Source organism: Anopheles maculipalpis, chromosome 2RL (assembly GCF_943734695.1).
Source record: "Anopheles maculipalpis chromosome 2RL, idAnoMacuDA_375_x, whole genome shotgun sequence".
NCBI lineage: Eukaryota > Metazoa > Arthropoda > Insecta > Diptera > Culicidae > Anopheles > Anopheles maculipalpis.
Window position 1 is genome coordinate 4144256 of NC_064871.1, and position 16813 is coordinate 4161068.

General features: G+C 44.0%; 3 protein-coding genes across 3 annotated transcripts in view; 1 reads left to right on the forward strand and 2 right to left on the reverse strand.

The window, feature by feature from the left end:
* Positions 1-16813, reverse strand: part of LOC126557619 (glycerol kinase) — a 164471-nt gene that overhangs the window by 126377 nt on the left and 21281 nt on the right. The window lies entirely within an intron of this gene.
* Positions 77-3999, reverse strand: LOC126556798 (RNA polymerase-associated protein CTR9 homolog). Its single transcript, XM_050212314.1, has 4 exons — positions 3893-3999; positions 3723-3821; positions 2712-3644; positions 77-2638 (listed from the first exon to the last, which is right to left on the reverse strand). Exons 1-4 carry the CDS (start codon positions 3932-3934, stop codon positions 83-85), a joined length of 3630 nt encoding a protein of 1209 aa, XP_050068271.1. The 5' UTR covers positions 3935-3999; the 3' UTR covers positions 77-82.
* On the forward strand, positions 15217-16215 carry LOC126558528 (homeobox protein Hox-D4-like). The gene has a single exon (XM_050214552.1). It carries the CDS (start codon positions 15220-15222, stop codon positions 16213-16215), a length of 996 nt encoding a protein of 331 aa, XP_050070509.1. The 5' UTR covers positions 15217-15219.

Genomic DNA, 16813 nt, shown 5'->3' on the forward strand with positions numbered 1-16813 from the left:
TATCTTCTTGTTGTGGCGTCTGGTGTTTAATTGTAACATAAAAGTCTGATCAAGAAATTCAATATTCTATACACACTACACTTTATTCCGATTCCGAACCCGACACCGATTTCCGTGAGATCGGCGATGCTTGTCTGCTGCCCGAGCCAGACCGGGACCGTGATCGCGATCGTGATCCAGACCGTGACCGGCGACTTCCCTGACTGCCGCTATGGCTTCGACTACGGCTGCGGCTACGACCACTGCCACCACTCTTACGACTTCCAGCACTATGGCTACGGCTACGAGAGCGGCTACCCGACCGACTACGACTACCCGAACCCGAACGACTTCTCGAGCGTGAACCACGGCCACTTCCCGAACGACTGCGCGATCGGCTACGACTACGAGAAACACTTTTAGCACTTCCGGCACGACTTCCCGAGCCTGACCGAGAGCGCGATCTGGATCTGGACCGCGAACCAGACCTCGAGCGCGATCCTGATCCAGAACGTGACCGTGAACGCGACCTACGCTGCGATCCACTCGAATCCTCATCATCTGACGCAATCCTACGCTTACGTTTCGTAACCGGTGCACCTCCCTCTCCCCCACCACCCGATTCATCGCCACTCGCGATCTTCAGCCGACTATCATCACTATCAGAAGACTCGCTTGTCGACACCGTCGCCTTCGACAGGATGCGTCCCTTCTGCTTCTGCGACAGTCCCTCGTCCATCGCCTTCTGGCGCTTCTTCTGTCCACCCGATCCAGCTGCCTTCTTCTTGCGCTTACGCGATCCTCCTTCCTCCTCATCCTCACTGTCCGAATCACCGCCACTTCCTCTGCGGGCTTTCTCCTTCCGCTTGCGACTACCACCCGCTCCACCTTGCGATTTGCGTGGCTTCTTCTCACCCTTTCGCTTGCGTTCCTTCGGTGCCCCGGCACCCTCCTCACCACCACTACCAGCCATCCCAACCTCACCCCCGCTCACATCCGAATCGGAAATGTAATCCTTCCGCCCGCGGCCACCCTTCTTCTTCGCTTCCGGCGCTGGTTCTGCAAAGAACAGTGCGTTCTTCGTCTTTTCCTTATACTCTTGGCGCTTGAGCAGCATTTCCTCGTGCGCCTTCCGGCGCATCTCCTCCATCCGACGGCGTTCGTCCGCCTGGCGCCGTTTGAATTCTTCCCGCTCGAGTTCCTGCTTCTGGCGCAACGAACGCTCCTCCTCGTCGATTTTACGCGCCCGGGACACGTGGTACTGCGCCTGCTGCAACAAATCCTGACACTGATTCGCTTCCGTTTCGGCCAGCGCAATATTGTACCGCGTTTTGTCCCCGTGCACGGACAGATAGGTAAAGTACTTGTGTGCCAGTCCGAGCTCGTGCACCGCCTGCAACACTACGCTCAGGACGGATTTTTCGTCACGCAACACGTACGTCGCCAGTCGCTGCAGCACAAGCGCAATGTTGAACAGGAGAACCGTATCCTGTGGAGCAACCCGGCGTGCCTTCAGCAGCGTCATCTTTGCTTCCTTCAGCTTCCCGGCACGGAAGTACGCACGGGCCAGATACTGCATCACCTCGACGTTGTTGTGGCGGTAGAATTTCTTCAAACAGTTCTCGTACATCTGGATCGCACTGATGTACTGCTTCTGCTCCACGTAGATGTGTGCGATGTTGATCCAAACGTCACAAAAGTCGGCCGTCGCTTCACGCACCTGCGCGAAGATGTCCCGCGCCTCAATGATGCAACCCTTGTGCGCCAACACCGCTCCAATCCCGTTCGCTGCCCAAATGTTCTTCGGATCGTTCCGCAGCACCTGCTTGTAAATGGCAAGCGCCTTTTCCTGATGCTTTTTCTCCTTCTCCTTGTCACGGTTCGGTTGGTGCAAGCTCTGCAGCCAAAAGTTGCCCAGCGCAATGAGCGAGTACGCATCACTCGAAGTGGCCGGATTTTTAAGAATCGTTTCAAAATTCTTCTGCCCAAGTGTCCACTGCATTTTGGCCAAATGGAGATTTCCCAGCAGCGAACGGGTGTCCGGATTTTCCATGTTAATCTTGAGCGCGTCTTTGAAGAAATCGGACGCAACGAAAATCAACCCCTTGTCACGTGCCATACACCCGAGCCGCAGATAGCAGTCGATATAGTTCGGGTGCTCCTTCAGGATGTCTTTGTACAGCTTGTCCGCCTTATCGAACACGGCCATCGCTTCGTACAGCCGGGCCAAATTGTACGTCATCGACACGGAGATGGAATCGTAATATTGGGCATCATGTTGCGCCTCAATCTTGGCACGTTCGATCGCTTGCTCCAGCTTCGACATTGCTTCGTCCAGATTGCCCAATCGATAGTGCAGCGCAGCCACATTATTCAGTATCTCGGGCGGTATGTCTGCATTTACCTTTTCCGTCAGAATGCTGGTAGCGGTACCGTACGCTTGCAACGAACCAGCCAAATCATTCTGCTCGAGAATTTGAGCCAGCTCGATCCACGCTTCTACATCATCCGGGAACTGTTCCGTTACTTTCTTCAGGTGATTTTTCGCAATATCACGCTTTGATTGCGAGGAAGAGGTCGCGTACAGCGAGCCTAAAATCTTCATCGTTTCGTAGTTGCCCGGTTGTGCTTTCAGCACCTTCTCGAAGCATTGAGCGGCCTGTGGGGAAGAAAACCCGTTAGCTATTTTGTCATTATGGAAAAGAAAACGGGCAGATCCTTTCACTACTTACATTTTCCGAATCGCCTCGATAAATATACATCTGGCCCAAGCCAAAGTGTGGCAGCACAAAGTTCACCGGAGCAAACTGTGTCGATTGATAGTAGTACTGGAAGGCCTGATCGTAATCTCGCTGCACGTGAAACGCTCGTGCCAGCTGATAGCAACTCTCCGCACGCATCGCTTCATTTTCCGTGTTGTGAAACGCGTGCAGTGCCAAGTGCTGCACCTTTTGGTAATCCTTCTTGAAGAAGAAATGGTTCGCCAGATGGTTCAACACCATCGGATTGGTTGAATCGATCGTGTACGCTTTCGACAACATCTGCACACCCATCCGGTTCGATTCGGGTTCGTGTAGATTCAGCTTCAAAATGGCCAAACCAACCAACGCACCAACACACTGCGGCTCAAGATCGAGCGCCCGTTGAAACGCTAGCTTGGCCTTTTCCGGATTGCTCAGCTTCAGAAAGCAATGCCCCATGCCGAGCCGTACCGCTGCCGGACAGTTTGGGTTCGTACGGAGCGCTTTCTTGTAGAACGCTAGCGCTCCCCGGTAATCCTTCTTGTTGAACGCAATGCAAGCCTTACCGAGCAGTGAGGGAATGTTCGAGGGCGATTGATTCAACACGAAATTAAACTGTGCATCGGCCTGGTCCATCTTGTCACCTTCCAGCAGACAGAAGTAGGCACGGCCGAGCAAATGGTTCTGATCGTACATGATGATCTTGTCCGCGGTCGTATACAGATGCGTCGCTTTCGTGAAAAGGTCGCGCTTTTTATCTTTTGACTTTTCACGATTCGCTTCCTGCACGTAATAAGCGGCCAGCATATCGTACGCACGCATCTGATCCTTCTCAAAGTCACGATAGTGGATGTTAGCATCCACACGGGACGCTTCCAGGATTTTGATGAAATCATCTGTTTTCTTCTGCTTGTAGTACGCCAACTGTGGAAGGAAGCAAGCAAATCATTAGCTTGTAGTATGAAAGGCAGATAATCGGGACAGCATCAGCTTTCTACCTACCGCAACCGTAACCCACGTATTGAGGTGCGACCGTTCCTGTCGCAGGATGCCAAGTACTTCCTCACCTTCCGGAAGCTGTTCCGGATCGAGTTCTATCACCTGTAGGAAATATCGGGTTGTTAACGAAATGAAAATATCGATTCCTTCCAGGCAAATATCAATATTTTTACCTCGTCCGTATCCCTCAGCGGGATTTCTATCGGTGCAGCCATGTTTGCCGCCGGCCTTCACCGAAGACTGCGTAATAAACACACGCTCGCTACACCCCCAAAACTATTCGTCCCGCCGCTCTGGAGCTCGAAAACGATGCACAAGCTAGTGCTGACGAACTTAAGCTAAAATCTCGAACTTTATTTGTATGTTTTAACACTGTAAACTTTTGATAAAAATTTCACAAAATTCCACAAACAACGCAACCAAACGACGGTGTGAAAAGACAGTGTGTACGCGTGTGTGTGCGCGTGTTTTGACTGTTTGCCTTGCGGGGATGTCAACTCGTTTAAGAGGGTCAGTTCATTGCTTCGGGTTTTCACTTCAGCTATTTTGAATAGCGCCATCTATATGTGAAAACAACAAGCACTAGGCTCCTCCCAATTGATTCGCTATTCTCCATGATTGTAAATTGAAAGAACGCATTTTATAATATTATCCTTGTGTTAAATTTTCAATATTATTCCTCTATTATAGCTGACGACCTCATTGAAATCTTTAAAAAATGTATCATTAACGTTTGGTTTAAAGAAGCTTACCGAAAAAGGTAACTTTAGAGCTATTTATGAATCATCCTTTAAACAACTTAAACGAAATTCCCTAAAGCGAGCGTTCATAATTCTAAGTCCTACAACAAGAGTTAGCTATTCATCATGAAGCAATCCAAAATGATTCCCTGTTTGGTACACCATCGGGCACATCTCGCACGTTTCCTTTCTGTGTTAATAAATAATTGTTTCGCGTTTATCTATCCACTCTCTGTCCCACAAAACCGTCACAAGCGTGTTACACGCCACACAACCGTGTCACAGCTGCATCGATTAGATAGCCGTAACGAATCAAGAAAACTCGACATTTTCCCCCATTCAATCATGTGTGTAGCACCCAGCATCACCCGGTGCTAAGTACTTTTTATTTGGCGTTAAATTTCCAAATCAATAGCATTAAAGCAAATAATGATGAGTGTGTTCATGTGCAACAAGAAAGCCATCTCCGCTCTCCTCTACTGCTCTTTGCGCAGAATTTTAGGGCTACAATGAGATCTGAAGAATTGCGCAGGATTCTTTATAACAAAAAAAAAAAATGCGCGATGTCCTCTCGAATTGTTGCCCTTTTGTTGCTCCATGTCCTTTCGAAACGAACTGCGAGGCTTGTGTCCAGATTGTGCAGGACGCGCAATAGTGTCTTAGGTAGTGGCCTGCGGCTAAAAGAGGCTGATCCAGGCATTTCAAGGAAAAGGCAACAACAGCGACAAAAAAATGGCAACCAAACCGATCCGACTATGTGCAATTCGCACACAAGAAACTCATTTCAATGGGCTTACCATGCGTCGAGTGCCCTGTCCGTGACCATGTTAAACTTGTGCTAAATCCTTACGCTCTCTCCTTTTCTTCTTTTCGAGTGGTTCCACAGTCACACTTTGCCATTGTGGATTGTTGTCCACCTTTCTTAACGGTAAGCAGCATTACGGTGACGGGCAGCAATTATGTCAAATTAGAAAACATAAAAGGGCAGAATGCTGTTGGGCACTGGCCATGAAAGGAAAACGATTAAAGCCAATTATAAAACCCCGAGAGGACGAGATCGAAATTTTAGGAGGTTTTTTTTTTTGCTCTTCCTTTTTTTCATCCCACAAAACCATTCCTTCACTGCATAAAAGTCATCCTACACAAATCATCCGAACACAGCGCAACAATTGTACACGTTCCTTCTGCGACCTCGTGCGCGGTACGCGTTTTGGGCATCGATAAAGATTCCTGTGCCACATGCAAGCCAGGTGCAACGAAACCGAACTGTGATCCTTCGTTCAGAGCAAATGTTATTGATAAAACCCTTGGCTGCCCTCACACCGTTCCGAATTGGCCCTTACGATCATAGACGACTACAGTGTGACAAAGAACAAAATCACATTCTACAGAAGGTTCGCTAACAATCCGACACAAGCCACCGTTCCATCCTCGATCCTTTTCGATTGAATATGTGTAAACAAATGTTATTTTATTGCGGCAGAATTAGCCTTTAACCAGTCAAGGGTAGGAGGACCGGTTGGTTAGGTAAGAAAAATCGGATCGAAAGGAAATGAGAGGAGCAACGATTTATTTGTGCTCGATTTTCAATAGATTTGATATCGAAAAAAAAAAATAATTTAAAATTATTGTACTACTTGCAGTTATGCGTTTGGAGAATGGAATTATGCGTTTAAATACATCTTGTGAGCTGAATCCGATCGTAAAGGCTTAAAATGTCCTCACATCGTGCCGTAAAATTTAAAAAAATATAAACAAAAACTAGTAATTGCATACTGGCAGGAGTTATGAGTAGTACAAGAAATCTTAAATCGGTAATTAAATAGCAAAACACTGGTTTTATTTTAAATTAGCAGACAAATTATTATTATTGTCTCTTAAAATATCCATAAAAGCAGTTTGTATTGAATTGAAATGAAAAATGCCACACTTGCACTTTCGGTGCTTTGGAATTATTTTAATCTTTTTATAAAATGTTTAACATTACAATACGATCAAGCCTTCTCTATTGAACAAAAATATAAAAAAGAACTTAAAGCAAAAAAAAAGAAGAAGTATCATCCTGAAGAAGGATTTCACATATAGCAACTAATGGCACCAATCAGCTTCATATGAAGCTTTAAATTCGCACAATTATAAGATTGCTTTTCTTATGTTTAGTGATTCCTTACTCAGCACTGCTTAAATTAATCTTGAAAACCCTTAATAGCTTGACAAGGAACTTAATTAAATGTCACCTATGCTCATTTCAATCCTTACAATGTGGGAAAAATCAACCGTTTAAGGAAACTCCCATTTTAACTCTTATCCCAGAACCGCTGAACAAACTTTGACCGCTCGAGTTGACATTGATATGGTGCTTGAGGTAAAAATAGCACCACAAGAACTGTAAACGGCAGCAACAGGCAGCAACTGCACGGCACTTCAGGCAGACATTTGAGTGCGCGTACGGGGTGACATTTGGCTGGAGTATCCCGGCAACTACTCGAACTTTCCACGTTTCCCACACAAATCGGGCGACAATTTTGTACCGGAGCATGCATGCAAATTCTTTCCCTTTTGTTGGTGCTGCATTACGGAAAACTATGCTCGGTGCACAACAGCACTTGTGAAGTGGCTCAATTTCACCTAAAAACGTTCGAGAGAAGGCTCCTGAAACGTGATACACCGAAGACTGACGAGAGTTAACTTGATGTCAAACAGGGCCCGAATGTTTTGCGGTTAATGTTTTGGTGTCCGCGTGAGGTCTAGGTGCTCCCTTATTACTCCAACTCTCATTGGTCATAAGCCGTTAAACATCCGTTCTGTTCGTAGCTTAGCAACTACACCCGTCCGACCACCGTGTCGGACAAAACTTCGCTACCAAACCAGCTATTATTGATGTACTTTAATCCAATAATTATGTGTAGCGCTGTTTTGGGAAGAGTTCGGGGATATAAATCCCGTGCCCTTACGCTTCACGCGACCCTTCATATGGACAATGTAATCGGTTGGTGGCCTTTGTAGGATATTGTTTCGCTTTTCGTGTACAACTCTAGCGCAAATTCTGTTCCATCTCTCTTCGTGAAGTGTTTTTATAAGAAAAAAAGAATTTTCATATACCATCCAATCAAACTTTAAGCGTCAAACCCCATCAGCTTCACTTCTCTACTAGCGTGTTCCTCCAAATGAACTGTTTATTTACCGACAATGTATCCTTATTACCATCCCTATATCGCTCCCGGCAACATTGTTATCAACATGCATTCATTTCCTCGTCAGCGCTTGCAGTCAAGCGACACATGCAGACAAATATTTACCAAACAAAACCTCAACCTGAACCCCGTCCGCCTCGTGTCTATTCCGTTTTCCCAGCCGATCGATAGGAAAATGAGTCTTCCCCGGTACGAACGGGACACCCGGGCAATCAGAAGCAAAGTAGACGGAGTGGAAAATCTGTTTAATTGAAAAGCTATGGAAAAGCGGGCAAGCGTACCTTATCGTTCGCTTTTCCCTCCCGGATGTTCGCTACTGAATTCGAACAACTATCTATTATCTTCATCTCATCTTTTTGGCTGGGCGCGTGACCTTCTATCTGCACCGTTTAGGCCAAAGATGGCCAACGAAAACTGCGGCAGCCATTGTAGATTGGAATTGAGGGTTTGATCTTGCTGGGGAAAACATATGAATTTTAAATAAATTATAGCTGGGGCTATTAAACTGGAACTACACATGTTACTGATACTCTACAAAGAATTATTCGAAGCTGATGTCTGAGCTGCGCATCAGAATTAGGAATGACATTAGGTAAGAAAGATATCCACAATTTTTCAGTCCAATTTACAAGACTACGTAATGCCATTCTCTTACAGAAGCCTTGGAAATTATTGGTAGAAATTAGCAGAGAATAATTTGCTGTAGCGCTAGGCTAGTTCAATGAGGCTCTCTATGAATAAATCCTTTTCAGTTTCACAGTTGAGCTCCCACGAACCAGCTCAGTACACTAAGTAAATCGATAGCCAGTGAGTAATCCTCAATGCGATAAAAATTGAGAAATTTGTTGATTCCTGGATTTGAAAAAAAAACAGCGCCTAAGGTTGAGCAATACGGAAAACGAAATTGAAAACGAATTAAATTGAAACTGATCTTGCAAACATCAAATCGTTGATCACTTCGGCTATTTGATAGCTCATTGTTCTCTTTCGGATCGTTGCTGTAACCTACTCTGCCTTGATTAACGTCAAGACTAATTACAAAATTTATTTACTCCTATTTAAATTTTAGTATGACGGCTCCCCGCCGTATTGTCAAGATGAATAGTTAATAAGCTTATTATTTTGTTTAAAAAAATCATGCAATCTACTTGTAAAGACTTTATATAACCCTTAAAATTCAAGCGATTGTTAAAACTCGTAAAACATGTTTCACCAGACACGCTTACCCAAAACCACTCCTCAGCACCAGACATGTCATCCACACCGTCACAAACCATCCTTGTACTAAATTAAAAACTACTTCAAACACACAGAACCAGACACCACGTTAGATGCGCTCGCTAACAAAGCTACGGAATAATTTATCCCCAGCCACCGCTGGAACTTAAACCTAGGCAGCATGAAAATTAACTTCCAAACCACCATTTTGGCGGCATACGAGCATGTCCCCTGGCGGGTGCACTTTTCTCATCAACCACACAGATGAGGGCCTTTTGCCTCTGATACGTTCATTAATTGAAAGTAAGATGGCTAATACTATCACGGAACCGGCTTCCAACGCTGGCATCCCTTCGGTACCAGTTTCTCCACTGAATTTGAATATTAACCGCAGAGAACCGTTCAACCGTTCGAAGGGCTATTTAGATGTGGCTCTGTACTGTCCTCGTCCTGCGTGTATCTAGCGTGCCAAAGGGAAAACTTCCCTGGGAAAGGAAGGGAATGATTAAGAGCAAATTCCTGTCACTCGTCACCTTGCTCTTGTGCATGCAATTACATTTTATGAACCTATCAATTCCTGCTGTATAGCGACAACGAAGGGCTAGTACTCGCCAACAATTGCGCCTCTGCCATGGCGCACCGGGCAGTACGTCGAACAGGATGATAGAGTAGCCATCTTTACTGAAGATGGCTGCACATCTTTTCCCCCTTTTTTATAGCCACATCAGTCTTTCACGGTTCGGCCTTCCCTACAGAGCAGAGGGATTGGTCGGTAGTTATGTGCCTCGAACATATGCGCCATCAGTAACCCGCCGGCGTTACCCTTGTATCGTTTTAATTTGAAAAGTATCCTAGAAATATTATCTCCCTTCTCTGTCAACCAGTGTTGCGTACGGGACGGAGCACGGTTTCGCGGGACCAATCCTCCCGGAGCCTTACAGCTTCGTGTCGAATCGCCCGATCCTGACCATGGTGTGCAAATATCAATTCTATAAAGTACCTTCGGCAGGCCGGCAAGCACATTTATGATGATAACTTCCACTGCTAGCAATAGTAAGAGGGGGAAACTGTTTTCCTATTGTTGCAGAATAATAAATAAATTATCTAATACAATCCGTGGAAATGTGGAATACGTGTTTTTTCGCTCCTTCTTCCACCGGTGGCACTTTTTCCCTCGATGTTGGTGTGTCCCTTATTTTTTCGGAAGCTCACCGGAACATTTATTGAAGTACCCGTGAGTATGTTTGAAAGCCATTCAAAAACCTTCGAGTAGCGTTGGCTGTAGCAGCAATAACAACACTCAACACACGTTCACACATCTTGCGCAGAGGGTTGCACGGCTTCTTTTTTTTAACTCGTGCAATTCGGCCAGAGTGATTGACAAATCACCCAAACTTTACAAATTAACCCTAATTTGGTGAAGCGGGGTCTGTCGCGTAAACGTTACAAATTATTAAATTAAACATTAAACGGTTATGTTTTCTTTATTGATCTACCAACCTTTTTTGTTGGGTGTATTTGTGTAGACTGACTGTTGTTAGATGAGGTTTGTTTACACATGTTCGAACAATAATCGATTATTGTATTCTTATGCAAAACAGGTCAAGGTTTGGGTGTATTATTGGTTCCAGAGTTGTTTTTTTCAAAATAAAATTGAAAAACATATGTGAAGCCGAAAGAATTTTCGTTTAACTTGACTCAGGAGTATGGTTTACTCCGAATAAACTACAAAAATATGCATAATGATGCGCCTAAATGTATACTAGTGCATGCGACAGTGGCGCCGGTCTTCAAACGGCAGGACCAGGGTTCAAATCCCATCCGAACCGTTCCTCCGTTGTGAGGACGGACTACCCATCTTACGTGGTATCGGTCATTTGATAGCAGGCGTGACCTTAGGAGATCGTTAAGTATTAGTGAGACAAGTTCCTTAATTAAAGATCATTGCATTGTAAGAATATCAAGCTTAGAAGTATTGTAAGAAAGGTTATATAGTCTAAGCTAAACACCCGCAAAGTATCTTAAGTGTTTGAAGTAGCTCATCGATAAGAAGACGGCTTCACTAATATTTCAGTTTCCCTGAGTTTGGTCATGAGGACAATCTCTAAATGGTCTGTTTGGCTTTCGTAAACACCCCCAGATGGGCATACTTTCTATTCAGGCATAACTGCCTGTCTATCTTGCTATAAAAGAGCTTTTTCTTAGGGCTTCCCTGTTCAATACTTTATTCATTCAAGTATTGAAATTCTAGTATCCATTTATGAATGTGCTCAATGTGTCAAAGGCTATAAATTTATATTTTTAAATTCTTTTACCTACTACCAACACTATAAAAGCGACACTACTGTGCCATAATGCTTCTAATATACACTTTGATGTTAAAAACGTAAATATATATAATTTTGAAAGGAGTTCAAGTAGGAAAAGAGAAGCTTATTCTCTTGATAATCAAAATTTTAGAAAGTGTGAGGCCTTTAACTGCTGTTTTTTTCTGAAGCACTACTATTACCGCAGTATTAGTAGTCTCAGTTAAAGGAGAAATAATACATAAAATTTAATATTTTTTTCTAGTTCCTACATTGTAAATCTAGAAAAGGACATTCAAATGCTTTACAACATATGGTTTGACATCTCTTTCAGCTTCTAAACAGATCTTTAAATCTCAAAAATAAGTATGAACGAACAAGAAAGGTGCAAATAATTTATAACCTCTTTCCGATTATAGCTTCATTGAAATAAGCTCTCGCCTTAAATATTTCATATCATCATGACTGCAACCAATAAAACGAGACTCCAGTTTTATGACCTTCCATAAACATCCCGCGTGTAGGAAGTACCAGGATCATAAAACTATTTCTTCGAAAATATCTCACTTCAAAACTTTATATTCCTCAATCATTTTCCACCAAACTTTACAACTGTTTGATTTGCGCTTGATCATGTAGCTATTATTACACAATCTTCGTATGCTTCAAGCGCTTCACTTTATTGCATCGAACGCTTAAGGACTCGTGACATAATTGCAACATTGTCCACTCGACAACAGTGTGGTCTTTCTTTGCTTTACTCACAAGAAAGAAAGAAAGAACGATGACTACTTACATGAACGTGCCCTTTTTTTTTTTGCTTCGGCCCCGAATGTACGAACTAATGCACCAGAACAAGGCACAACGTGCCCAGGGCTGGAATGTGCATAAAATTGTTACCTTTTGATGGGTGCTCTGGCTCTAGCTTTTGCCCTATACCATTGTGTCCCGTTTGCATAGGCTTGCCTTGTTTCCCTTGTTTCCTACTTCATTGTCGTATGACGAAATATCGATGATATCTCGCTATCTCGAAAGGGAGCAATGCTGCAGCTAGCCAAAAAATTGCATTGATCAATTGTGTTACCTCAACTTGCAACCAAGGAATGAAAGGAAGGCGGAAAAAAATGATACACGAGAACGAATGCAATTTCAAGCATGTAGCACACTCGAAAAAGGAGAGAATGAATGTGCAGCGGCGTAAAAAAAGGCGTCTAGCCCGATAGATCTTCACCACCGTCTTAAGACACGACGATTTTCGCTACATTTATAGCAAAAGAAGGGAGAGAGAGAGAGAGAGAGAAGAAAAGCACAGGGCGTACCGGGACAATTTATCACGCTGCTGGAGTGAGTGCTTGTTTAAATGTTTTGTGGGATTTGACAACGCTTTCGAAAAGTGCATCCCATTCATGCACTCCATTCATGCGCTCGGTTTCGTTCGACACGAACGAGGACAATGCAGCAAACTGAAGCTGTTTTCTTTTCCGATGTCCTTTCCTTCCTTCTATCGATTGGCGTTTTTTTCTCTTTCTTCTTTTCGCTGCTAAAGGCGAGAAGATCCTATCCCAGGAATCAATAAAAATAATTGATTGATACGTGTTGCATGCAGGACCGCTCGCTGTGATCCACTCGAATCGATCACCTTAAGATTGTGGTTGATGTGTTTTCGCAATTTCGGTTCACTAATATGTCCGCTGGCTTCATTAAATTTTTAGTGAAAAATTATACTAAACGATTAAAAATTACAATTAATCTTGCGCGCATTTCTGTCATCCACGTCGACCGACATAAGATCGTTTGACAATCCTTTCGCTTCGGTCGGTCGATTTGATCTTCTTTGACAGTTGGTCGGCAAGGTGAAAGGATCCTCTAGAAAGTTAACTCACCCAGAAATACGCTTTTGAATGCACCAAGACAAAAGAAACTATAAACGATCTCGAAAGTCGGTTTGTGTCTGATGCTTTTGTGTGTCCTGAAGTGGCTCTTGCCACTGAAAGTGTATGCCGGGACTGATTTGAGGCAACTTTTGTCACCGTGACTTGATCGCGATAACGATCAACTGTTTATTGTTAGCGCTGTGATCGAAACATGGTGTCACTTCCCACGCAAATTTAGTCCTTTACGCCAAGATGGGAGAGTACTGATGTTATGACGGTGAAATTGTAGAACTTTTTTAAATTACATATTTGTACAAGAATTTAAACGATCACTGCTTTTTACTACACAACACAAATATTCAATAGTTGATCGCGATGAATCCCATTGTTATCTTTTATAGCAAATGATCCTCCCGCTAAACAATCAACGAGCAATAATCCATCGAATGCTATTCATTTGGCTTCTACTATCAACACATCCACACAAACCCCGAAGCAATTCGTGATCATTCTACCATAACTGCAATGTTTTCACACAGATCAAAGATCAGCTTGCTTCTGGCAATCATACTGCATAGATCAATGGATCTTTCCGATCCGGTGCAAATGGCACAGTGCACGAAAGGATTATTTTTACCATTGTGTTGATCATTCTTCGTTGTTGTTCTCTGATACAAATTTGCAAGGAAGGAGAAATCAAAGCTCTTTTCAATCCTTTCACACACGGGATCGTTTGACGCTTCATTGTGGAAAAAGCCGTCAGATTTAGGTTTTGTGCTGTTGTTGCTAATACGATCAGTTAGCAAGTCGGGCGTAAACAAGAATGACTCGTCAATATTTTATTTACTATAGAAGAATGGCCCGATGATTGTAAATTTGCTTCATTTTTATTTCAGGAATAAAGGTAAGCTTTGAATACATTAGTGTTAAGGTAAAAAATTATATCAGTTATAGAATATATGCTTTGAAGCAAAGTGTTGTTGGATGAATGTCCTCATTTGATCAACCATTGATAAACTTTATCCTTTATTCTTATTAGTGGAATTGATCTCTTAAGAGGTAGTGTCAAGAATAAATATACTTTTTTAAGTAATACAACAGTTATGAGTTTTGAGTTTATAGCAACTTAAGAACTAGCTGGCAACTAAGCTAGATACTAAAGATTAAGTAGAAAAATCGTGATCGAATGACTATTACTCTCAGAGGGATAAGGCATCATCCTCAACTAAATATCTACCAAAAGAAAACTAAACTTTAATCATTTTCAATTGATTGAACTAATTGAACACCAAATGGATTGAATTCAACTTTAAATTCTTACACGACACACAAGCGACAAAGACGATGTTTTGATTCGTTCCCTTTTGTCACCGATCTACCGAAGACATTCAGACACGAGTCGTTCAATCAATTGCTGTCCAATTCTATTGCCACTCGACCCAAAATCGTCCCAGACAAACTGGCGGCTGACGCGTTCTGTCGCGCCGTAAAGTCTACCAAAGCCGACCGAAAATTGCATTCTTCCAGGCAAACAGGCAGCCAGATCCTTTTGTTCTGGACCTTCCCTACTGTTCTGCTACTATATCGTTCCCAGCCCAAGGTTTGACCCTTGGGTCCTTCAACCGTAGGGCGGAGTTTGGCTTGTTTGGTGTGCGTTGTCTGTAGATCGCTTTTACCGTCCACAGAGTTCCGACTCTTATTCTAGGCACAAGTCCTAGTCCAATGAATAACTAATGGAATGGAAGCGGAAAGCGGACAAGGAAAGGGATCGAAATCGACCATCTGTTAAGGTAGGTGACGAATTGCCGTTGTATTGAGCAAAGGGGGCAATTTTATCCCTCGCTACCAGGGATGCTATGAACTCCCTTCGGTTTGCCGCAGGTATCGGCCGCCCTACCGTTCGACCAATCGCAGCTTCTCGTTCGGGGCTTGCTGATGAAGAAGGGGAAAAAGGACTTCCCGAGGGTTGTGCTGAAGGCCACCTATAAATACCCTTCCCACCATGGGATCTTCACTTCAGTCGAAGACTTAAGCTAGCAAAGTGAAGACGAAGCAAGCGAATCTTGAATATCTCGTGCCGGATTGAACAATTTCTTGGACAATTTCTGTGATCCTCAGCATCCATCAGTGCCTCCCACGTGTGTTTCAGTGTGTGAAAATCAGCGAAGATGTCTCGTTCGTTTCTAGTGGACTCGTTGATCAGTGACAAGCCAGCGCCAGCGGTGAAAAAAAGTTTCCCCTATGCGGGTCCCTTCACACAACTTCCAGTGACTCCGCCGGGAACGACACTGCCCTACTCGGCTTGCTATGTTGGAAGCTATCTGTTCTCGCTTGGATTACAACAGCAACAGCAACAGCAGCAGCATATGCTCCAGCACCATCCCCAACAAAGTCTGTTCCCGCACACGACCGCATTGCCACACACACCCACCAACCAGCCCATCGTTCCGTTCTGGCAATCAGACGCTAAGCTCGAACTATCCCCGAAGCTTTACCAACCGACGGATGTTTCACCTCCGAAACTGTCCCCCAAGGAGGATTACTACCGCAAGTTGTACCGCTGTGAAAAGACGCCAGAACGATACGCACCCTATCCTACCGTTTCCGGACGCCCCACCACCGAAACTTTATCGAGTGCCTGTGTCAGTGTAACGGCTGGAACTCCCACCATTCCATCGGGAAGTCCATCACCAACGCGCTCCAACGATCTCTCCCAAACGTACACCATCGATGACGAGCTGTCCAGCAAGCGCATCCGTACAGCCTTTACCAGCACCCAGCTACTCGAGCTGGAGCGCGAGTTTGCCGGCAACATGTACCTTACCCGTCTGCGACGCATCGAGATCGCCACACGTCTTCGACTGTCCGAGAAGCAAGTCAAGATTTGGTTCCAGAACCGACGCGTTAAGCGCAAGAAGGGAGATACTCCATTCGGGGCCGAGTTGGGTGGAGTTGCGTCCACATCTGCTGGAGGTCGTCACTCACCGAAGGAACATCAACATGGTCAACACTGCTGTTGCCGTGGATCACACTGTGGTGGTGGTGGAGGTTCGGATTCTGAAGATCTGCCTCAGCGAACATCGGAAGAACGGACAACGGCTTCTCCCGTCGGCAGTCAGCAGCAAGAGAAAGCATGGGACTTTAGCAAAGCCTACCAACATTAGGCGTCTTTAGCTGTTTTAAGCCACAGCCCAGTGATACGCTAGTAAATAGATGGCGTAATCGTTGTACAGAATGAAAAGAATTTATAAGATACGTTGCGATACTAGTTTATATATTTTAAATAAACAAACATTAAACGAAAAACGTTAAAGCTGTATTCAATGATTAGGGAATCAATTTTAATTGTAGACATCCAGATATCACATAAATTCTAAATATGATTTTTTCATGAGGATTTCACATATTCAGACATTGATTTCTGCTAATTTAATCAGAAAAAAGTGGCTCGTCTTTAATAAATATTTCGACTACTTCGAGTCCAGAATTAGTAGAGATTCTACAGAGGTTCTACCAGTACTAAAATCTTTTGTCTTGTTATGTATACGTCTTGTTAAAAATAGATCGACGGAGATCAACCATTGCCTTCACTGGGGAGATCTCAAGAATAACAATCACTGTTGGATCAAGATGTCTGTAGGTTCTTTGAGTTTTTAAGGCTTCTTAGCACAGCCGTAGTGAGTGCTGACTATCCAACTATCTGGTCATGACTTAGTAAAAGGTCGTTAAACCAAAAAAAAGTGAAACCCTTAGACGATGTCC